Genomic DNA, 25,109 nt, shown 5'->3' on the forward strand with positions numbered 1-25,109 from the left:
TATTGGTGGATCCTCTTCCCAGTTAGAGGTGAGGTCTGCCAGAAACTGCAGTCAGCTTCTCTAAACTGTGTACGATCTTGGAAAGTATTTTTTTAATATGTATTTTTTTATGCATTTTATATATTTTTCCTATTGTTTGCCCTGGCAGTAAGGTGAAGAAAGGCCTGTGAGGGTATATGAGGTATGTTCTCAGGGAATCAGCTGCTCACACAGCTTTTCAACAGGGATTACAAAACCTCGGAGGTCTTGTTCCTGGCCTGAAGCCATTACATCTTCAGTTCATGGAATAACAGCTGTTGGGGTAATTCCACAGCTGTGCTTTAATTGCTGAGAAACTCTCATAAAATAAGAAGATACATATGAATTCTGTGATACTTTTCAAAGAGTTGTGCAAATTTCTGAAAACCCCAAAAGTAAAAAGTGTTTCCTACATTTTCTAATAATATGTTTTTCTTAAAGAAGCACTTTAGGGTCAGGAATACAAACATATATTTCTGACCCTGTAGTGTAAAAGCCACAATCTAAATCTAATCTCTCTTGCCTCCCTAAATATAGTAAAATCTTACTTGTATTGAAGCCTGAAGTTGCTGGCTCTGCCCCTGCCCGCCTCAGACCTGCAAGCTGTCTGTTGACATCATTAGAAGTGTTGCTCTGAGCCAATCACAATGCTTCCCCATAGGATTGGCTGAGGCTGATAAGGAGGCAGATAAGGGGCACAGCCAGCACAATTCAAACACAGCCCTAGATTTACTTACCTGAACCTGTCCCTTGCGAGAGCCACATCCGTGAGTACAGCATTGAGGTCTATGGAGGATCCTGCAGGCCTGTTGGATCCTTCATAGACACTGCTAATATCTCTGCAGCTGTCACTGGGGATGGCTGGGAGATTGACACTTCTAGAAGGCGGTAGCTTCACCCAGTGTCTATAAGTGTCAGGGGGAAGAAATGTAAAACTGTCCCCTCAAAAATAATTTTTTATATAATAATTCTTTCATCGCGTTTTTTAAATGAAGTATATAGAAAAAAATTCTCTACCTTCAGCTGTATGCACGAGCTTGGGTCATATGGGTTTTGAAAACGGACAGTCTCTATGGTCTTTCCTGCCTCTGTGTAGCAGGAAAGACCATAGAGACTAACTGTGAAATTCAAACACTGTTTGACCCAAGGTGCGTGTATTTGGCTGAAGGATCCAGTCATAGACTAAAGATAACGATGAGTTTTTCTAATTTTTTCTTACATTTACTTGACGTGTAATTATTTTCCCTTGTACTCTATCAAAATGACTCGGTCCAGAAGGGCCTGGAAAAAAAAAATACAAAAACACTCCTGGCAGGCTATAGTCCTACCAGCATCCTAAAACAGGCTTGCTGGAGAATTCAGAGGTTAAAAAAAGGGAGAATTATCTTTGGAAATTAAATCCAATTAAACCCAATGTACCTACTGAGTAGATCAATTATTCATAAATACTAAGGAGTCTGCTAGGAGTAAAAGTTTGTTAATTACGGTTTTCTCGACCATGTCTTTGTTTATAATAAAAAATAAAAAAATAAAGAAAAATTAAGCATCACTAAATTACATTTGCTGCCATTTTTTACACAACTGCATTTGAATACCAAATAAAACAAAATTAAAATACACAATGGAATTTTACGTATTTATTTATAGTATAGAATAGCAACAATGGCAACAATAAAAACAGATTTAAACAAAAGAATATAAAAAACTGTGGATAGCTGTAACATCTGCTAATCTACCATTATATTGTTTTACTTGGGTAATAACCCCTTTAAACCTGGTAGAATGGCATCGAACTACCAATTCCCTCTCCTAATCACTACTTAAAGTCAAATATGTGCACACTGTGCTAAATAGCCATCAACGAACAGATCATGTGCAATCGGACATGTTTGTGAAAAACAAAAGACAACAAGTAGACTATATAATAACGTAATCGAGAAGATAAATACTCTTTGGATAAATTGCACTTTAGACATTTCATTTAATTGCAGTGGAGCAGAGGACTCTACGGGACCTGCACTTCCACTTACACGATTATTTTGTCACATATTACCCCCTGATTTCTGATAATTAGCCAACCTAGCGAACGCTACAGATGGCCCAGCATGCTTCACTGCCCAACCACTCATTTAAAATGAATACAGTGTAACAGTTTGTGTGGGCAAGTGAGTGGGTGGGAACGTTCAAACATGCCACCGTGGTAATTACTAATATTTAACACTTGCTATATGGTTCTACAGAAGCAGAGTTGCCTATCCTTGCTCAACACAATATAATGATCTGATAATGAAGACTGCATTGAGAATGAAGGGGAAATAATAGTTCATTTCACACGTACAATTAAGTGTCATTAATTTAGTTAACCAGGCATAATATTTTGTCACTTTAGACCAAACATTGATCATGAATGAAGGAAGGATTCAGCAGATGCAATTTCATCAGGGTTGTGAGATTGTAAACATTCCTACTCAGTCAGAGGGCCCCAATCTCAAATATTCAAATTAAGTTGGGTGAGAAGACCCTGTTCTCCTATATTTTATTCTAATTATATATATTTTTTGTAAAACAATCCGTGCGTAAAGCCGATCAGGTCATAGCTGTTCATGGGATGTGCTATAATAATGTCTATTGTAATCAACAAAATGTTATTACTGTATATACTCGTCTATAAGTCAAAGGCAGTGTTCCCTTATTTGTACCTTGTTTCGTCTGATATCCCTCTGCATTCGAATGGAATTGTTCCCCTTTCGTTCGAGAGTCCACATTGCCCGGCATTCAATGTACAAAACTAGCACTGACCTTGTGGATAAGTTGACTCTGCTTTTTAAAAATGACGTTTACGACTAAAATGTCTCAACTTATACACAAGTATATACAGTATATAGAATTTTTGCACGTAGTGGACAGAGTCGTGTATCATTAGGGATGGAGATAGAGGTCCAGTTGGTTAGTAGGATGACAAGTCACTGGCTTATTTCATAGCTAAAGGAGTCTCTGATTTTGTTTTATATGTTAAAGATATTTTAGACTTTATATTTTCTTATACAGTGTTTTACAGTGTTACTAGGAGTTTCTATATTTTTATCACCATATACTATTGCATCATGCTTATTTGCTCACTTGCTGGCTTTTGCTCTGTGCAAACCCGTAACTGCGTGTGTGTCTACATCATATCCCCACGCTAGGTCCCATTTACTCAAGATCTACGTAGATACTCTTGTCTTCTTCTGATATCCTTATAACTCAAGACGATTCAGTCCCTTTATCCTTCAGCCCCCACTTGTTTTTCTTTAGAAAAACATCACATTGGTTTACACAATGCTCCCCATAATATTTGTTTATATTAACAGAAAGAAATGAAATATGTTATGCACACACACACTCATAACAGCAACAATAGTGATGGATAAATTGAGTTAATGCTTTAAAAAAGTTCAAAAGTGTCAAGAATACATATTACATAGTTACATAGCTGAAAAGAGACTTGCGTCCATCAAGTTCAGCCTTCCTCACATATGTTTTTGCTGTTGATCCAAAAGAAAGCAAAAAACCTAGTCTGGTTACAATAACACTAAAGAAATTGTTATGATTCAGGACTGTGACATCATCACCAGGAAACCTGGAAATTTAGAAAAATGGGATATAATTACTGATGAAGAAAGGGAAGAAAGCTGTGGCATTAAGAGAAGGGTGACAAACCAAGAAGACTGTTGAGAATAATAAAAAAAAAAGTGGGATGGGAACAAAACGAGTAACGAAAGTTTTTTTTGCCCATCTTTGGCTTACTACAAAGTAGATAACGTAAAAGGAAGACTGTACCGTTAAGAATTCAAATCTATATTCCTAATGTTATAGTGCCCTAGTCCCTATTTAGTGCTCCCCCGCAAAGTAAAGACAGGGGGAAAAAAAGCTTTTAACTTGCTTTCCCCCCACCACTTAAATTCCCTCGTTGCTGTTGTTTAATCCACCTCAAGCACCGTCATCATGGAGGAGTCACTTCCACGTGGGGCGAGAGCTGTGTGTACGTCCAATCAACTGCATCTCGTAGGAAAGTATTGAAATCAATGCTTTCCAATGAGCTGCATTTGGACTCGACAGAGTTTCACTCAGTTGTTGCAAAGGAAGTGTTCCAGGCGCATTTATTGGTCTTTTAAAGAGAGCTGGCTGACAGGAGAGAATTACATCCATGTTGTCCCACATGTTACATTTGTGCAAGGACAGTATATAAAGGTTAAAGATAGAGTGAATGAAGCAGGAAAGACATTCTCTCTCCACGCTCTGAAAGCTAGCATGACATGCTTTGATTAACAGAGTAAATATAGGTGAGCAGAGCCTAGAGCAGGGATATCACAGTCTGCTTTGAGATAAAAAAAAAAAAAAACAAGTGCGTTCGTGGCTGTGATTGCAGAATTTCCCATCTAAATGATTAGACTTTATATGGACTTTTAAAAAAAAAAACCTGTTTGCAGGTAAAATGCAGAATAAAAAGGTTTATTCTACATACGGCAATTATAGCAAATTGAAAAGGGGATTGCACATCAGCCATACTCTCTCTGTAGTTTGCAACTCATTGGTCAGATCTTCTTAATTCCCAGTTATACCGGATGTGGGTTTTACCTGCAGAATTGTTCTAACACACCTTCCTAAGAAAGAGGCCTTTAAAAATAATCTTACACCTTTTAAATCAGTATGGGATATTATGGGGAATTAACAGAAACAAGAGTGAATGGATACAAGAGCAGACAAACGGATACTATCGTTTCCAGCAAATAAAGATGACGAAAACGGTGTAATGCATTGTTGTACTTAGAGGTCAAGTTTAATAATATATATATCTGGGAACAACTCAGCACAACCTTCACACTGGTTAAATAACTCACATCACCCTCAAACATTCTAATCTGTTGCCAAAATGCCTAAATGTATATCCTAATATGTTCTATTAAAATGTACCGGTCATGTAATGTTCTATAAAAATATCATTTCATGTAATCTATATATTGTGCTAGCAAATGTATAGATTGGGAGAAAAACCTATTTAAAAATATAGGCCTTTCTCCCACCTGTTAATCAATTCTTCGGAATAGACTCTAGAATTATGGCTTGGTGGTTGCCATGGTAACTCCCTAGCCGATGCTGCTTGTGGAAGCATGTCACATCAAAGAAGACTGCCAGTGGAGAGTGGGCCATACTACAGAAGTATAGCACACCTCTGTGAGGACATCCAGAATTCCCCAGATCTCAATCTGATTGAGCAGGATGTGCTGGAACAACAAATTCAATCCACAACATTAGGCAGGTGGTTTTAATGAGGTTGTGGATGATCAGTGTAGGCTCGCAAAGCAATATCTAAGTTAATAATCACTGCAACTAATCAAAGGTATACAATACAACAGCAGGTCCAAAACAGGTGTGTCTAGAATAGAACTCCCCGACACCTCTCTACCTGTACCTACCAAAAGTGATTCTTTGTCTAGCAGTGTGCACCATCATGCCACAATTTTAAAGCAGCATGCTAAGGCTCATAAGCACTACAGGTGGATATAGAAGTTATGATGCACTGGGTATTAGCTCCCACCCCCCAAATTTTCTTTCAAATTACTTTTGAGCACTTTATAAAGGTGGGGGGAGGGGGTGTCTCGGTATCCAAAGCTCAGCTCCTCTACTGCTTTTGAGATATTGCTTTCATTTCTGTTCCACATTATTTTCCCAAAGCTGTCCAACTATGCATGGCATTGATAGGCCAGGAGCATTTGGCTAATCCAGTCACATCACTCACATCCCATGAGTGCAGACCAAAGTTGGACAAACAATATGGAAATGAGGCTTGCTAGTTGTTGTGGTTTTGTCTCTGAATAAATATTTGTTAAAGTAGACGGACCATAGTTTATATGTGTATGCGTACATAATAATTTATAGAGTTTGGTAATTTACCACACAGGTAACATTTGCCTGTCCTCTATAGTCTCTATAGGACTGTAAAGAACGTACCTTTTGGTCTTTTCTCAATTCCTCTCTCTCTTTTGCTAGGAAGCCATTTTTTGCGGTGTTACAATTGAATGCACCCAAAGACTCTTTGCATCGTATTCACCAATATAAGCTGTAGTGTTATGGTGCTGAGAATGTCCCTTCAAACCCTCCCCTCTGAGCTTTACCTGCATCCTATTGACACATGTAAAATGCTGATATAACAGTGTAGATTTCTATAGTGATAGATCAGGCCCCACAATCAGCAGGCTTGGATTAAAGGCACTTAGGACTGCTCACCAAAAACTGAATTTGCATTGGCACATTCAGAGAAAATCCTTTGGACTACAGCTGTGAAAAGGCATTAATTCAAAAGGTAAAGGAGAAGCTGGCAAACCGTTAAAAAGAAAGTTTTTGCACCCTATCAATCAGAAGGGGCCTAAAGGGAGGTTCTCGGTTCCCTCACACCATGTGCAGTCGTTGATATAGTGCAAGGGCCTGTAGCTGCCCATCTCCCCATCACGTCCTATGGAATGTCGGTTAATAAACTTAAAAGGTAGAATAAAACCTCACCAAATCATTTTGGGTGGAGGCATTGCACAACGGTCCCCTTAATGTTTGGCAGGTAAGGGATTACCACGGTTTTGGTTGACATCATGTCTACTTTGAGGACTCCTCACTTCTAAGCAAACAGAAGACCATCTTTAGGGAGTAAGCATGGCCCAACGTAGTCAGATGTCCATTTCACACAATACAAAAAAATGTGCGTGAGAAATAAAATGAATTGCAATTCATTCTGACTAAGGGAGAGTTAATTTTCAAGGTGAATATCTTTGCTTTTGTGTCTACTGTAAAATCCAATCTGAAAGCTGTATTCTTGTCATCAAGAAGGCGGATTCTTGTGTACTTAAAGGGTTCGAATGTTTTACTTTGTCTTTGTGCGTTTAAAAATAGATTGAGCCAATCCCTTGTATAGCAGAGAATCATGCAGCAATATATATATTGCCAGCTCTAGGAATCCAGTAAAATGTTATCAAAGGTTATTAGATATCAGTTAGGTGATATTCATTTAGTTATGCCTTTTACAGTTTGATTCTGTGACAGATCGAGGTATAAACTGATCACAATGTGTGTGTTCCGTCTTAGATTTGCATGTAAAATTAACTTTCGTATATTGTATGTTGCGCTGCAAGATTATGAAGATCGTGTGTTCTTCTTTCTCTTAGTAACCCCAGAGGCAATCGGCTTTCTGTCTGCAGTGGGAGTTTTCATTGTTCTGTTAGTCATACTCTTTCTCCTCATCAACAAGAAGTTGTGCTTTGAGAAAGTTGGAGATCTTTCGTGTTTGGGTCAACAAGGGAAAAGAAAGAGTTCTAAAGAAAAATCAGGCGTTCTCCAGGGTCTTGGTAAGTCATTTAATCCCAAACTTCCCATGAGACTGTTTTAAAATAAAATGACATCATTATTATAGGCAAAGTAACCCGACTTACATTTCATAAAAGGTTATACAGAATTGCATTTCGGTTGATTAAAATACATGAAACCCGATAATATTAGTTAGTCTATATTCTTGGGTTAGGTTACACTTTAAGTATTGCAGGTAACATACACCATTCAAATAGAGTTTCACTTGTTTTCCCACCGATTTGTGGTGTTAATAACAAGTCTATAGAAAGAATAACAGGTATGGACTTTTTTTGTTCTCATGCTGCTGGACCCTATTCTCCTCTTCTGCTTTTACTTGTGTCTATATCCTTTTATTTAGTCAGCTGTAATACTTCATCCTGTACTTGTTTATACCTTCTTCTGTATCCAGAGTATTCCCTTCTCCTTCTATTGTCACCTCTCTCTGTGTTACTGTTACCTTTGTATCTACATCTAGTCTATGTAAATGGCATTGGGTAAGCCTCCCAACAGTGGAAGTACACCCATTTTATACCAGCCTGTCAAGACATGAACAATGCCAAGCTGCCATCTATAAAATATATCTCGTCTCGAAAATGTGAAGTTGCATTGATCTGAAGAATTCATCTTTGCCATGTCTACTAACAATGTAAATTAGCAACTGGGCAGCCATTAATGCTATGTTGCTAGAAAAGGCCCCATCTGATTCCATGTGCACCTGTGGTAGGGGCACGTGGGGAGCTATGTCTCCCCCATTATTTCTTGCAACTGGGCAGCAATAGCTATGGTTATGCAATTACCTCCTGAATTAGCCATGACTATTCTATTTTAAATTGGGGGATTAGATTTGCCTTGGGTTCTTGTAGTATATGTTGTCGTATACGTGGGCCAATCCAAGAAATTTAGGCAGTTTTTTTTTTGTTTTTTTTTAAAGTGAGAATTCAATTCAAAGTGAATTTAAAATTTAAGTTCAAAATAGCCAGAATGGAAAAATTCTGTAAGTCCACTCTAATTTCAGCTTAACTACTCTGGCCTTAAAATTGAAATTGACTTTGAATTATGACTTTAGTTAATAACCCTAAACGTCACCGTGTCTTCTCGTGTGTGAATACCGTGTAGGGCAGAAACTCTGACTGATACTATGTCTCAGCCGAGAACAATCTTATTCTGCTTCTGCCCCTCTCTCTCCTTCTCATACGACAGCTCCCTATCCCATCTCTCTGCCTTTCCATCTCCCTAAGCTGAATTCTAGTCTTCATTTCTACAGGAAGTCTTCCCACCTTTATAAAGATTGCAAAATTGCCATTCCATAAAGACTACATTGTAAAGAATTATGTGTAATTACAGCACTACGGAATCTGATGGCGCTATATAAATACAATAATAATAATAATAATAATTAAAGATGGTAATGTTTTAGAGAACAAGTAAATATGAATTATAAGCTTTTGGAGCCTTTAATTAAACGGTCAACCGTAATGTAACACAATATTTATATCTATAGATCAACAAGTGACAGGGGATAGACAAGTGATTTTACAGGTTTCATTAGAGGAAATGTAATTAGTGTAATTGAATAATAATAAAAGAAAATTAAATCCTGTTTGATTGTCTTCTTGGCCACCCGTGTGTCTGTCTTTTTTCTCTGTCTGTCAATTGTAACGGTGAACTTTTCTTGGTGAGTCTTACTCTTTCTATCATTTATTAGACTGGATTTTGTTACTAACTATAAGAGGGTCTAGTTTGTGTTCAGTTTTTCTTGTGATGTTAAAATCTGTTGGTGTGAGCATATACTGTTTTTCAATATTGTTGTGTGCGCTTCTTCCTTTTGGCATATCTTTTCACTAATTGTCTTCTATACAACATTACCTTGTATCTCTGGCAGTAGAAGCTCTGTACATTGATTTGTTCGCGAGAGTTAAGAAATAGGCACTCGGCACCAGTGTGTCGTCTTGGGTGCAACTTAAAGGATCCCCAATGTAGTTCATAAAATCCATAAAAAAATAAAGGTCTTAACTCTACATAGAACTAAATTCATATTTATGCCACCATCCATACAGTGACCTGGCAACATTTTCACTGGTTCGGATCATTGTCTCACCGAAGACAAGACCTCAACTGGTTCAATCATTGCTTGGTACACTCTTGATGGTGAAAAAATAGTCAAAAATCACATGATCTTGCAGCTTTGTCATGTGTGTTTTTGCAATAACTGTTTAGAAAAGTTATGAGTCAACTTAAAGATTGAAATACATAAAATTTGAATTTTAGGTCATGTTTCCAGTTGAGTTAGGATTTCTGAGGCTAGACCAAATAATTTTAAACCTCTAAACAGGGGCGGACTGAGAGCCTTTGGGGCCCCCGGGCAAAATTACATCCCAGGCCCTTTGAATGCACAAATATATGTGCATTAAATATATGTTAAAGGATCACTATAGTGTTAGGAAAACAAAGCAGTTTTCCTGACACTATAGTGCCCTAAGGGTGCCCCCACCCTCAGGGTTCCCCTCCCGTTGCGCTGAAGGGGTTAAAACCTCTTCAGCAGCTTACCTTCATCCAGCACCGGGCTCCCTCGGTGCTGGTGACCTCTCCTCCCCCGCCAACGTTAGCTCCCGAGTGGAGCGAAATGCGCATGCATTCAAACAAGCGCGCATTCAAACAGTCCATAGGAAAGCATTTCTCAATGCTTTCCTATAGACGTTCTGCACGTCAGGATGATACCCACTAGAGGTTTGATTAACCCTGCTAAGTAAACATAGCAGTTTCTCTGAAACTGCTATGTTTACATCTGAAGGGTTGAAACCTGAGGGGCCTGGCACCCAGACCACTTCATTGAGCTGAAGTGGTCTGGGTGACTATAGTGTCCCTTTAAATATAACTCTCATATAATACAGCATTCCTTTGGATGTGTATATTGTGAGTCAATGTGAATGCACTTTGTATTTGAGTCCGTGTGAATGCACTTGTGCATGTCTGGATGACTACATGTGCTTTTTTGTATATAGTGTCAGTGTGAATGCATATGTGACAGGTGACAGAGGGTGTGAGGGAGAGGGTGACAGGTGGCAGAGTGTGGGAGGTGGTTACAGGTGGCAGAGTGAGGGGGTACCTGGAGGCAGAGTCAGGGAGGGAGGGGGTGACTAGTGACAGAGTAAGGGAGGGGGTGACTAGTGACAGAGTAAGGGGGTGACTAGAGTGAGGGGGTGACTAGTGACAGAGTGAGTGAGGGAAGGGGTGACTAGTGACAGATTGAGGGAGGGAGGGGGTGACTGTCACTAGTCACACCCTCCCTCTGTCCCTAGTCACCCCTCCCTCCCTCGTCACCCCTCCCTCACTCTGTCACTAGTCACCCCCTCCCTCCCTCTGTCACTAGTCACCCCCTCCCTCCCTCTGTCACTAGTCACCCCCTCCCTCCCTCTGTCACTAGTCACCCCATGCCTCCCTCACTCTGTCACTAGTAACCCCATGCCTCCCTCCCTCTGTCACTAGTCATCCCCTCCCTCTATCACTAGTCACATCTTCCCCCTCCCTCACTGTAACTAGAGTGAGGGGGTGACTAGTGATGGAGGGAGGGGGTGACTAAGGACAGAGTGAGGGAGGAAAGGGGTGACTAGTGACAGAGAGAGGGAGGGGTGACTAATGACAGAGGGAGGGAGGGAGGGGGTGACAAAGAGAGGGGTGACTAGTGACAGAGGGAGGGTGGGGGTGACACAGGGAGGGAGTGATTAGTGACACAGTGACACGGGAGGGAGTGATTAGTGGCACAGTGACGGAGGGAGGGGTGACTAGTGGCCGTGAGGGAGGGGGTGACACAGTGACAGAGAGAGGGGGTGACTAGTGACAGAGGGAGGGGGTGACTAGTGACAGAGGGGTGACAGTGACAGAGGGAGGGGTGACCAGTGACAGAGGGAGGGGTGACTAGTGACAGAGGGAGGGGTGACTAGTGACAGAGGGAGGGGTGACAGTGACGGGGGTGACTAGTGACAGAGGGGGGTGACCAGTGACAGAGGGAGGGGTGACTAGTGACAGAGGGAGGGGGTGACTAGTGACAGAGGGAGGGGTGACCAGTGACAGAGGGAGGGGTGACCAGTGACAGAGGGAGGGGTGACAGTGACAGAGGGAGGGGTGACAGTGACAGAGGGAGGGGGTGACTAGTGACAGAGGGAGGGGGTGACTAGTGACAGAGGGAGGGGGTGACTAGTGACAGAGGGAGGGTTACTAGTGACAGAGGGGGGTGACTAGTGCCAGAGGGAGGGTGACCAGTGACAGAGGAAGGGGGTGACTAGTGACAGAGGGAGGGTGACCAGTGACATAGGGAGGGAGGGGGGTGAGTAGTTCCTACCTTTCTCTCTGCTCCCTCTTCTCTCCCAGGCTGCTGCTCCTTGTCCTGCTGATCGCTCTGTGTGAGAGGAGAGTACAGGAAGTGATGTCACTTCCTGGTCCCGCCTCTCCCATCACACAGAGCCGCGTGGGACAGTGAGAAGGAGACCTGGCAGAGAGCTGGTGAAGCTGCCAGGTCTCGGGTGAGGGTGAGAGGGGGGTGACTTACAAAGCGGTAGGCTGCTGGGGCCCTGCACTCCATCAGGGGCCCCAGCAACCTAATAAAGGAAAATATTTTTTTTTCGTTCCAGTTGGAGAGATCTCTGATCTCTCCAGCTGGAGCATGGCTGTGCTGCCGGGCCCCTGGCTGTCTCGGGCCCTCGGTCCATGACCGATATGCCCGAGTGGTCAGTCCGCCCCTGCCTCTAAACTATAATGTATAATTTTCACACTTCAATATTAATGAGCTAAAAAAAAAACAAAACATTTTTTTTTTTGCGATTTATAGTGGCTACATATGTTTAATATTTAAAAATATGCTATGCAATGTGCAGTCATGGAATAATAACCCTATGGAATAATTATTGATTGGACTGTAAAGGGATGCATTAATCTCTTTAAATTACTGCTGGAAAGTCTGTTATAAAAATGGGGTTTGGGAACATTGAAATTATGCAGGTATGTTGGCATCCCCTTAGGTACAAGTTGATAGGTTTTAAAATGAACTATGAAACAAAGTCTCCATAATTTTAATGATGCTTATTCTGTAGCACGCAGAACTAAAACTGTGGCCTATATGCACAACTGAACACCTGCAGTTCTTAAGATCATCTCATTCTGGTCATGGTGGTAAACATGGCCTCTCAGAATTTCTTCCAGCCAGTTTCATCGTGGATCTCCCGCATGTGTGAAGCCGTTCATATTACAGGAGGAGGCTCTATATCAAACTCAGTAACAAACTTAAACAAAACTCAGTCAGCGGGCGGCAGCGATGATGACTCTGAGTTTGAGGAAGAATTTTATGTAGAGCCGGAAGAAGATTCTGAGGAAGAAGAAACATGCTTTTCCAAAGAAAATTCAAGTGTGCTCCAAGAAGAATCTCCTAAAGACATTTCTACTACGTCTAAACGAATGGGCAGAGAGCATGAAGAAACCAGCTGGCCAGATACTCTTCCTTCAATACCAGAAGAGGAAGAAGAATCTTTATTCAGTCAGAGAAACGGCACTGATTATTCTACACTGAGCAATATAGGAACTATTAGTGGTAAGCAATACTTTGCAGGTAAGATCTATGTTTGTGAATTAAGGCCTCCAAGACGTTTGTTCTATCAGCAAATACCCCTTGCAGTGTCTCCACATTTTCACAAAATACTTGTTTCAATAATATTTATCTGCTGCAGATTCAAATCACATTTTAAAATGGGCTAACAAAACAATAACTACATCTTATTTAGTCAAGTCATGTCTCTCGGGCAAATATATTATTGGGACCTATTTCCTGTTTTGTGATGTCCCCGCAATGAGTTGGTCACGACCCTTTAATGAGTATAATTAATGCAATGTAAAAAAAAAAAAAAACACAACATATATATATAATCCCACCACAATCTAGTTTTGCATAGGGTGTCAGGTCACCATCTGTCAGAAACATTGAGTAGCCGGTGGGTAGTCAACATTCAGCTCTTCCAAGCAATTCTGCTGCTTGGACCATCTTACATACCCCCTGGATTCTGAGATGTGTAATTTTGTATTGTGTTAATAGTTGGATGAAAGGAGAAGCATGTTTTCTGAAAGCCAATAGCACTTCTGTAATACGAGCACAGTGGCATACCATCGGCCACACAAGTGAATTATGGAGGTTCCTTCCTCAAACCAACTGTGACAGAGGATGTATGAAGATGGAATCAGGCTAAATTAGAAGTTCTACTTTCACGTCACCTTTTGTCAAAAAGAGAGTTTGACATATATAAGATAGAGCGTATAGATCATATAAATACAATTTTTAAAAAAGTATTTGACCAGAAAAAATACATTTAGCTTGTGGTCGGTTTTCAAATACGTCCTGGGAACCAGATGCTATTATAGTTGATACAAATTGGCTTAAAAAAAAAAAAAAAAAAAGCTTGTTAGTATTTATTCTAAGAGAGATTATGGATTTTGAAGTGGTATTATATTTTAAAAACACAATTTTATACAATATGAAACACCAGCCTATTTTTTGTGTTTTTAACAAATCCTGAACTTGGCAAGCAATACTTGAAAAAGGAAAAGCAGTACATCTCCTGCAATTTTATGTTCTCTCTTAAAGGATCCAGTGACAGGCAGTGCATATATTTCATGTAAAATATTTGTATGTAAAAATTCTCATGACCTATTTTCCATAGCCTGCTAAGATATTAACGCTTTTAACGCATGAATTAAAAATAAATTAAATAATGAGATGGCATATTACAAGAAAGATTAAATGAGATACTGAAAAAATGTTATGATAGTGTTTATTTAATGTTACCATTGTTAACTCCGTTGCCTAAAGCATGGAAACAAATGGTTTGCATTCATTGCTTAGATACTTCATTTACACAGGAGAGTAATCCTGAAAATACACTGTAAGGCCATCTGCCGTGCCCGTATCTTCTTGCTGTCCCGGAAAAACATCCGTGCCTTGCTACAATACATGCAATCATCTCAATCCCTACACAGATCCATGTACTGCCTTATCTACACACACCAAACAGACCTTTGCTCTCAGGTGCCACCACCTGCTGTGGATACATAGTTAAAGTAACTTAAAAGCAGAGTATGGTCTCATGTTGACTTTTTAAACAGTGCTCTCTAAGCAGCATGACCACTACGGCTCTGGGTATAGCGCCATTGGGCGCATTTTTAACGTACGTCACAAAATTGTGAATCTATCTTTTTAATCCTCAAGATGCAGTACATATGATTAAAGAGCCAAAGTAGAGGAAGAATACCCTGTATATGCCAAATGATGTGCATTTGAACGCACATTTAATCCATGTTCATTATTGTCAAACTTCTCTATGGTGATAAATGACATATAGTACTTGGCTCTCAGTACGTAGATATTGTATTTCAGCAGCTTACACATGCTCCATTGTCAGTGAGGTTATTAGTTTACATTCAAAGTTACGATAAGCATGATTGTAGCAAATTAAGGCCCTAACCTGGCAGTCATCCTATTATAAAATGAATTATAAAGACGACACACTAAAATCCTGATGGCTATTGTGTGATAATAAATCAATCGTCTTTTTCTAATCAGTGTATCTCTGAAGAACACAATGTCTACATTTCTCCCTGTTTCGCAGTTCAGAATGTCTATTTAGAATAGCAGCTTATAAAATAAACTGTCAGAAACAGAAAGAGATGCTGAATGCTTTTTGTTTCCATAGAAACGGTTTAGGATACTTTAATTTAGAGCTTTTGCTAAATTAACAGAGAAAACGGGCAAACCTAAATTAGTCTTCAGGAATAATATGGCAGGCTTAAAGCACTCAGAAACCATCTTTCTTTTCTCTTTAATTGTGGTTCCTGAATACCTTTAAGTACTGTTACTTAGTTCTTATAAAAATACAGTTTGCTGTTCTATGGGGTTATTTATTTATTTTTTTATTTTTTTTGTAGTTCCTTGCAGGAAATGGCCAGATATTCTGCCAGCCTGTTCTGCACTGAAGGCAGGCACCAAGAAATTAGCCAAAGTCTGAATTAAAACTAAATGGAAACATTTAGGCAAAAAATAGGTGATCTAGATAAAGTATCCAACACTGCTATAGTCACATCTTTTTGGATTTAAAGCAGATCTGTCACTGTTTGGGGATTTTGCATAACTTGCAATGGTGGTATCGCCGCTGGTGGTCTGGTGGCCAGGAAGGGGGTGGAGGCAATGGTGAGTTTTACTTACCTGAACCTGTCTTTCGCCAGCACCGCTCCTGTAGAGCCAGGAATCGGCATCACTCCTGTATTCTCGCACATCTGCAAGAGTCCAGCATTGAAATCTCGCGAGGTCCTTCATAGAAAAAGCTAAGTTACTTACAGTTGCAACAGGTGATGGCTGGGGGAAATGACATGGCTTGAGGGTGGTAGCTCCATCCAGAATCAAATCATTGTCAGGTGGAGGAACAATAATGAGTCACAGTAGTCCTACTTTGTCTCAGTATATCTTTTCACTGGGCTGGATTTTCAATGGAATTCCAGCAGTCATTATGAGTATAGCATAAAGTTTCTATGTTTATGAAATATTAATTTTTGCATGGGGAGTGTATGTGTGTGTAACAGTGCCGCTTTAATTTGTGAAAAAAATGTAGTTGAGTGAATAATCTTGATAATATTGTTGAATATATCTAACATATGCTCCTAGACAAATGGATTATTTAGAAAAATAGGTGTTGCATTCATTTTTTATGCATTTGCTTCTCGTATTTGCACTTATTTATACTCTTAATTGTACAGAAATTTTCCTTACTAGGTCTTTTTCCTCCTCTTATTTCCCTGTTCCTATGTTGTTCTAATTTGGTTGACACATTTTTTTGCTTCCAAGAAAAGGTAAGCAGTGCCACCATCCTTCCTTTTTAATGTACATAAATAGAACAATCAAAAATGCCACTGAACGCTTGCCTTATTCTGTAAACATAGCCAAAGGCAAAATCAACAGGAAAGGAAAAAAATCCGAAAGAGAAAATGGCAAAGGACAGATAATTTTGGTACACTACAGAAAATACAGACATAAACGTATATATATATATATATATATACATACATACATATACATATAAAGGGTAGAGTAACAGTTTACTTTATATTTAAGCCTTTTTTTGTGAGTGTAAATTTATTATGAACGCAAATGTGACAATTTCTATACATAACCCCTATTATGTCTTTGTATCACTCCTTATAATTGTAGGAAAGAAGTTTCTACCGTGTGATTGTATGCTATATTCCTATATTGTATTACAGGGTATTTATCCTTGCTGTAGAACACCTGTGACATGAAACTTTTTGTGCGATGCACATCATTAAGATGATGATTATTGCAGAATTGCTTATTCAATAAACAGAGCATTGTGGTAAACAGAGACCCGAATTGAAGACATTCTCAAATTCATCAATTTTCTGAATTTTTGGGGGGTGTTTTTTAAGTTCACAATTTACTCTTGGGGGGAATAAAAGTGTTAATTGTTTAGTAACCTGGCGAGTAAACTAGGTTGTAGAACTGAACATCTGGTCTGCGCAGCAGGTAAACAAAAGCATCTTATGATAGGTTTACAGGCAGCCCTGTTAGCCATGATGTACTGGTAATCTCATAATCTCCCATTCAGCACATAGGTTGATCAGGTAGATCGAATGGGTAGGTAGATTTTATTGAGCAACATCGATCGATCAATCCAGCTATCCTGCTTCTCACAGCTCACCAAATTAAGTCTGGAGAATACAGGGAGTGCAGAATTATTAGGCAAGTTGTATTTTTTATTTTTTATTTTTTTTTAAATTTTTTTTTAAAATTCTTTATTTTTGTAGTGCTTATGAATAATACAATACAATATACCTGCGGTACCCCAAAGGTAATCCACAAGTTTGCCATTAACATCCATAACATTAGGGTTCAGATCAATACATGCACAATTTTTAGCAAATAGGAAATTACATGGTATACATATGTCAGCAGTGATTGTGTAGTACAGTGGTGGTATATATAGCTAGAAATGCTGAACAATTTGGTAACTTTAATGCATTCCCTGCCCAAGAATTGCAATTCTGACGTTTAGTAGGTTAATATGGGGCAGGATGCATTAGATGCCCCTCTGAGCATAATTAGTTAAGGTCCAGTAGGCTGAGGGTAGGTGAGGGCAAGTTGTATTTTTGAGGATTAATTTTATTATTGAACAACAACCATGTTCTCAATGAACCCAAAAAAACTCATTAATATCAAAGCTGAATATTTTTGGAAGTAGTTTTTAAGTTTGTTTTTAGTTATAGCTATTTTAGGGGGATATCTGTGTGTGCAGGTGACTATTACTGTGCATAATTATTAGGCAACTTAACAAAAAACAAATATATACCCATTTCAATTATTTATTTTTACCAGTGAAACCAATATAACATCTCTCTGACATTCAAAAACAAAACAAAAACAAATCAGTGACCAATATAGCCACCTTTCTTTGCAAGGACACTCAAAAGCCTGCCATCCATGGATTCTGTCAGTGTTTTGATCTGTTCACCATCAACATTGCGTGCAGAAGCAACCACAGCCTCCCAGACACTGTTCAGAGAGGTGTACTGTTTTCCCTCCTTGTAAATCTCACATTTGATGATGGACCACAGGTTCTCAATGGGGTTCAGATCAGGTGAACAAGGAGGCCATGTCATAAGATTTTCTTCTTTTATACCCTTTCTTGCCAGCCACGCTGTGGAGTACTTGGACGCGTGTGATGGAGCATTGTCCTGCATGAAAATCATGTTTTTCTTGAAGGATGCAGACTTCTTCCTGTACCACTGCTTGAAGAAGGTGTTTTCCAGAAACTGGCAGTAGGACTGGGAGTTGAGCTTGACTCCATCCCCAACCTGAAAAGGCCCCACAAGCTCATCTTTGATGATACCAGCCCAAACCAGTACTCCACCTCCACCTTGCTGGCGTCTGAGTCGGACTGGAGCTCTCTGCCCTTTACCAATCCAGCCACGGGCCCATCCATCTGGCCCATCAAGACTCACTCTCATTTCATCAGTCCATAAAACCTTAGAAAAATCAGTCTTGAGATATTTCTTGGCCCAGTCTTGACGTTTCAGCTTGTGTGTCTTGTTCAGTGGTGGTCGTCTTTCAGCCTTTCTTACCTTGGCCATGTCTCTGAGTATTGCACACCTTGTGCTTTTGGGCACTCCAGTGATGTTGCAGCTCTGAAATATGGCCAAACTGGTGGCAAGTGGCATCTTGGCAGCTGCACGCTTGACTTTTCTCAGTTCATGGGCAGTTATTTTGCGCCTTGGTTTTTCCACACGCTTCTTGCGACCCTGTTGACTATTTTGAATGAAACGCTTGATTGTTCGATGATCACGCTTCAGAAGCTTTGCAATTTTAAGAGTGCTGCATCCCTCTGCAAGATATCTCACTATTTTTGACTTTTCTGAGCCTGTCAAGTCCTTCTTTTGACCCATTTTGCCAAAGGAAAGGAAGTTGCCTAATAATTATGCACACCTGATATAGGGTGTTGAGGTCATTAGACCACACCCCTTCTCATTACAGAGATGCACATCACCTAATATGCTTAATTGGTAGTAGGCTTTTCGAGCCTATACAGCTTGGAGTAAGACAACATGCATAAAGAGGATGATGTGGTCAAAATACTAATTTGCCTAATAATTCTGCACTCCCTGTATGTCTTGATGTCCATACTTGGTTTGAGTTCATCAACTCTCATGGATCACGGAGCTCATGCTGATATGGAACAAAATCTTCCAATATACAAAATGTGTATGCAATCATGTTGTACATTAATAAAATAATAATCGTCTCTATAGACAATGAAACAAAAAACAAAAACAAAGCTAAAACATGTGAATGAGGGTTATTTATTATTTACAAACACATTTCAAACTTTAGGTTTAATATAGCTAATATATATATATATATATATATATATATAAATAAAACAGGGTGGAGAATTGTTTTAGTTTTGGATTTTTTAGTCTATAGTGTGAAATCCCCCGGTCTATTTTCACAGTTTAGAGCAGGGCTGTCCAACCTGCGCCCCCCCCAGATGTTGCTGAACTACAACTCCCATGATTCTTTCAATGAAACAGATAGCCAGGGAATCATGGGAGTTGTAGTTCAACAACATCTGGGGGGCCGCAGGTTGGACAGCCCTGGTTTAGAGAGTAACCTTGTACATATGTCTTGGGCTCATCACTATACTGGGATAATTTTATAAGTAGCGAGAATTAAAAGGAACACAATGGGCACCATAACCACTTTATCAAAATTAAATTGTTATGGTGCCGGGAGGTCCCTGGTGCTGGCTTACCTTTAGGGGTTAAACCGTTCACAAATAGTTTAGCACCAAAGTCTCCTCTCAATCACCATTTCTCTGTGTCCCCTCCAACATCCACTTTCTAAAAACCTCCAATTCAGAGACCAGACTGCCTCGGCAGGGCAAGGGTGCAGCTGATTGTCTTACATCGGTTAGCCGACGCTCTAAACCAGTCAGTAGCCCCACGTTCTTAAAAAAATACAAAAAATAAAAAACGGCTTGAGAAACATACATATTTTACACAAGAGGTTTTCTGAAGTTGTTGAAGTTATGGTGTCTGGCAGATCCCTTTAACCCCTTAAGGACCAAACTTCTGGAATAAAAGGGAATCATGACATGTCACACATGTCATCATGTGTCCTTAAGGGGTTAAAGCCAATGGCAGTCAAAACCCTTATCCACGTACCTAGTCACATACTCTGCAATTAATATAAAACGCTCTCGTATTCCTCCGTTACTCAACATTATTGGTGTACTCCATACCAAAAAAAAATAAAAATGCTGTGGGTTTCTAATTCTGATAATTACAATGCTCTTAGAAGAATCATGGGGAAATATTGCCTTATATTTCGAAAGTCTCGCTTTGTTTTACTGTAGCGAAAGCATTCTGATTGCCAGCAGAATTTAAAAACATGTATTATGCTATCCAACCGTTTCCACGCAAGCCTTTTCTAAAGTGCCCTGCTTTCTTTCAAGGACATAAAAAACACCACTTCTGTAGCGCACCCTGTCTTTTAAGAGTTATTATATAAGTAGCCTTTAGATGGAACAACAGGCTAACATGCTGTGTATAGAATTAGTTGGCGTTGAACATAATGTCTAAAACGGGAGAGGGGGGGGAGGAGAAAATACATCTAAACCCTTCCACTTTTGCCTGATGTCATCATTTGCTTTATTCAAACGGTTGAAGAGTGTAGAAGAGAGGGAAAAAGCATTGGTGATAAGACCATGAGAACACTTTGTAGCGATCCCAAGCCTCCGGCTGGATGGGCACCATGGGTGTTGAAGATAATGGTGGCAGAAACGTATAGAGTTGGGTATCTCTCAATATATAGAAATAAAACATTACTATCTGCAGTCAGTGACGGATTGATAACTGTTTTCTACTTTTGTTTGGTATCAGCAAAATCTATCAGAATCCAAATTTAAGAAAACCATTTTTTTTCTCCTGGTAAAAGCACAAAATGTATAACATTTTGAGTTAAAATTGAGCCTAAAGTATGATTTCATTGGTGGTCTCGGCGTATCATGAGGGTAATAAGGGCGCTTTTGAGGGGTTTTCAACTACGTCACAGCTTAAAAGTGCATTGAAATGCAGATAGGTAACAGGTGTAAGATTAGCCCAATATGTTCCATATGGGTATTATAGTGTGTACAGTCTATAGGACGCTCAAACAAACGTATTGTATACATGGATTTGTTATGTTATCTTATTTTTCAGAGTTATATTTGACAGCACTTATTTATCCAATAATTGACTCACTTCATTAGTTATTAGTTAATGTTGCTTTTATACGTCGCAAATTCAGGGGTGGAGTTTGTGTTGTGGGTTCTACTTATGCGATTATGTAGAACTATTCTGGAACATTGGTTATATGTTAGAAGAGTGTTCTCAAGTCATTTTATATCGCTGTGTATTCGATTGCCATGTTAAAGTACAGCTAAAGGACACCCTGGCACACAAAAGCACTTTATCTTCCTGAAGTGCTTTATGTGTGAAGAGTGTGTCCTATTTTTCCTTTTGCAAAAACCGCAGATTTCAATAGAAATTTACACTTTTATAAACAAACCTTGTTGCATCCTCCTGGCTGACAATCAGAAAACAGATCCCATTTCTTCCTGGTTTGGTTAGCTCAGTTGCACTGAACTCAAGAAGCAGCCTTGCAAAGACTTCACACTGAATTGCATTGGGAAGCCTGTGATTGGACAGCCACAGGAAGTCTGGGTGGGGTTAGAAGGGGAGGGCTTGCAAAGGCTGCAGACAAAAAATTTACCGCTTTTTGCAAGTCCTTTTTATATCCCCAATGAAAAATGGATAACTAAATGCATGCATGGTTTAGTTTGGTATAGTTACGAAACTGAAATTTTTATTTATTTTACTGGGGCAGTGGAGTGCCCCTTCTGGAGAATTGTTATCACCAAAACTAGCTGCTGGCTTAAAGGGAAACTGCACATCACTTAAGCACTTTAGCTTAAACTCATGATGCAGTGGAGTGTCCATTTAAGGCCAAAAAGTAGCCAAACTGTAAAAATTATCCAAATTAGCCGTGCTTACAGTCCGTCTACTTTGTCCTTAAATGTAAAATTCTCTTTCAATGCAATTTGAATTGCTGGCATTTCTCACGTTGGTAAATAACGTGGTCTGTCTGCCTCTCTCTATAGCTACCTCTTTGCATCTTTCTCCCGAATTTGCCCTTTTTTCACTTTGTCGAATAGTGCAAGATGTTCACACAATAAAATCAGAAGCATTCCAAGGGGCAATGTGATTTCACAAATGAAGAAATTCCATAATTTTTTTATGGGGCTATTTGTATGAGCAAGGAGTAGGGTTGTTTTTTTCCATTTTAGTAATGATATGACTCGTTTTAAGGTCTCATTTGCATGAATGAGCGATGCACGGCTATTTTATGAAGCATGGTTTGGGGGAAAAGATAATGTCAAGAGCCTCTATTGTATCTTTTCCTAGTAACCAGTTATGGGGAGGATGAAGAACTAACTACATCTTCAGACAGTGATGAAGAAGTGTTTAAGCAGTTTCAAATCTCAGTATCACGCTCGCAGAGTTTTCGCTCAGCAGTATCTGAAAAGGCAACTCAAGCCGGCTCAGAAAATAAACAAAAATTCAACCGATTGCTCTCAAACCACGAGGAGCAGAGTACAGAGGCCTCTGAATGTGAAGGTATTTTATAACCCCCACCGTCACCCCCCAAAAATAAAAAAATAAATTAATTACTGTTTCACCACAAAAAAAGTTATAAAAAAAAAAAAATCACCATGAAAGCATGTGTCATGAATCTGCAGCATTTGGATGTTTTGAAGCATGAAATCTATTTTTTGTTGTGATTTTTAAATATTGTTTACCATCTTTACTTTATTTAAAATTATTTTTATTTTTGAAATTGTTTCACCCCCACCACACCCTGCAATTTCTTACTGGTTGAAAAACTATTTCCAATGAACTTGTAATGTCTTATATTAAGATACTGGGGTTCATTCACCAAATGGCTAGTACAGTTGAGTTAAAAAAAATGAATTGAGACAGATAGAGAGAGATACACAAGGAAATATTTTACACTATGGACACATGTAAAATATGTGTCATCCCCAATTAATGAGTATGGTCACAACAATAAAAAGTCCCTATTTTGTAACCAGACTGATGTTATGAACCAAAATAGGGTAACCACATATCTTACTAACATTATCTGTCATTTTAAAGTGTTCTATACTTTATAAACCCTCAGGCCAATACAAGGTCCTGTAATAAACTTTAATGGCTTCGAGGTGGGCATAACCTTTAAGAAAAAGAATTAAGTAGATATATTTCACCCCAGGTGTACTATACCGCTTCTGACTGATGTCCATAAGAGTGGCAGATGGGATAGAAGCTATTGATTGAAGATATAAAAAAAAAAATAGAAAACATTTAAGCAGGAACACAATGCACACACACACACACACACAAAAAAAGTCTAATGGTATTTAACGGACTGTAGCCCGCAATAATTTTATTTATTTTTAATTTTTTCTGCGTAGATTTGGATGTGCTGAGTTACCAGTCGTATTACGAAGACGATCACCTATCAGTTCACTCAGGACAAATATCAGAGGCTGAAGAAGTCCAAAATGGTTCAAGACAGGAAGCAGGGTCTCACTGTAGTGTTAGCCGTCAAGTCACTGATGGAGGACAGGAGATGGAAACGGCTTTTAGCAACAATGGGTTTGAAGGAAATGATGCTACAGACAGCTCCTCTGCATGGAGCCCAGAGGTACAACCTTTTAACTGTACATTTCTCCCCTTCTTGTTGTGAGCAGGACTACTTATCCAGGTGTAAAGGGAGCTTATAACAATTACTGACAGGGAGCCAAGATAGAGGTGGCTCTCTCTATGCTGACTGCCAGGTGCAAAGGACAGAGCTTATAACAATTACTGACAGTGAGCTAAGATGGAGGCGCCCAGTTGCAGCTCACAGATACATATTTATAAAATAAGAGGTCAGTACCCATGATATTAAAAATCCAGGTTAGTGACTGTTCCCCTTTCAAGTTTAATGACAACTTGAGCTTAAACTGTTCACAAAAAAAAAATCTGTATTGATGGAGGTGACATTGTACTGAACAGATTGTATCTTGTTGTTTGAAAAATGAAATTAAGAAGCGTTTTTAATACCTTTTTTGTACGTTTCAAGTACCATAAATTATGCAAAGGCAAATATATCCTAAATAAAAACAAAACATATCATGTAAAATACACTCTTCTTTTTCCATTGATACATCTTTTACTCTATTTGATAAATGTAATTTATGTTTAATAACTTAAAAGCTTTAAAAAAAAAAAAAAAAAAAAGATGCAATCAAATTCATGTTTATTTGTTGAAAAAGTATCTCCTAAGCTGAATTTCTCTTTTCTAGCACGGACCACTGTGCCAGATCTGTTTACTGAACAACGTGCCCTCGGATCATTATAACATATAATCCTATTTAGTCTAGTTTTTATTAAGATAACTGGTCTCCATGGAAACTATTGCATCACTGATATTCTGCCCCGTTTATATTCTCACTTTAAATGAGCTAAACAATCTCTTATCAGTGAATTATTTTGAATACAGAATAAATTGTTCTGTCCTATTTCTTAGAATTTATTGGGCTTGTACAATGAAAATCCAGAAAATAAACAGCTTTCCTGTAATTACACTATTTTCAAGCGAAATTAAATGACTATGACATGCCCTTGTTAGACTGTAATATAGCATACTGTTTAAGAAAAATAACTTCAGAGAATTTCGAAACTTCTGTACTGCGCCGTTAAAGCTTTAAATATTTTTTTTATTTTTATTATTATAAGCACCTGCCCTATGTATTGCCCCAATGTATTTTAAGCGGGAGGTAATTATTATAAACAGGGCACAAAGAACAGTTCGTTTTTACATTCATGCCACCCATCTATCAGTTTACGATCACATCTGCTGGTGAATGATTGCCAGAGGTCACAGCCTTAACCCCTTAAGGACCAAACTTCTGTAATAAAAGGGAATTATGACATGTCACACATGTCATGTGTCCTTAAGGGGTTAAAGGAATACTCCAAACACCATAACCACTACAACTTGCCACTAAAGCCATCACATACACACCAGG

The 25,109-nt window shown here is 39.1% G+C and overlaps 1 protein-coding gene across 3 annotated transcripts in view; it reads left to right on the forward strand.

Moving 5' to 3' along the window:
• The window catches only part of SYT16 (synaptotagmin 16), a 66,389-nt gene that overhangs the window by 32,161 nt on the left and 9,119 nt on the right, over positions 1-25,109 (forward strand). The window contains exons 1-4 of one of the 3 annotated variants that reach the window (XM_063439865.1): positions 7,308-7,391; positions 12,480-12,973; positions 22,438-22,650; positions 23,508-23,740. In XM_063439865.1, the coding sequence (XP_063295935.1) occupies positions 12,553-12,973; positions 22,438-22,650; positions 23,508-23,740 (867 nt within the window). In that variant the 5' untranslated portion in view covers positions 7,308-7,391; positions 12,480-12,552. Of the gene's footprint in view, positions 1-7,211; positions 7,392-12,479; positions 12,974-22,437; positions 22,651-23,507; positions 23,741-25,109 lie in introns of those variants that run through there. The other 2 variants (XM_063439867.1, XM_063439866.1) reach the window with 2 other exon arrangements.

This window comes from Pelobates fuscus, chromosome 13 (genome assembly GCF_036172605.1).
Source record: "Pelobates fuscus isolate aPelFus1 chromosome 13, aPelFus1.pri, whole genome shotgun sequence".
Taxonomy (NCBI): domain Eukaryota; kingdom Metazoa; phylum Chordata; class Amphibia; order Anura; family Pelobatidae; genus Pelobates; species Pelobates fuscus.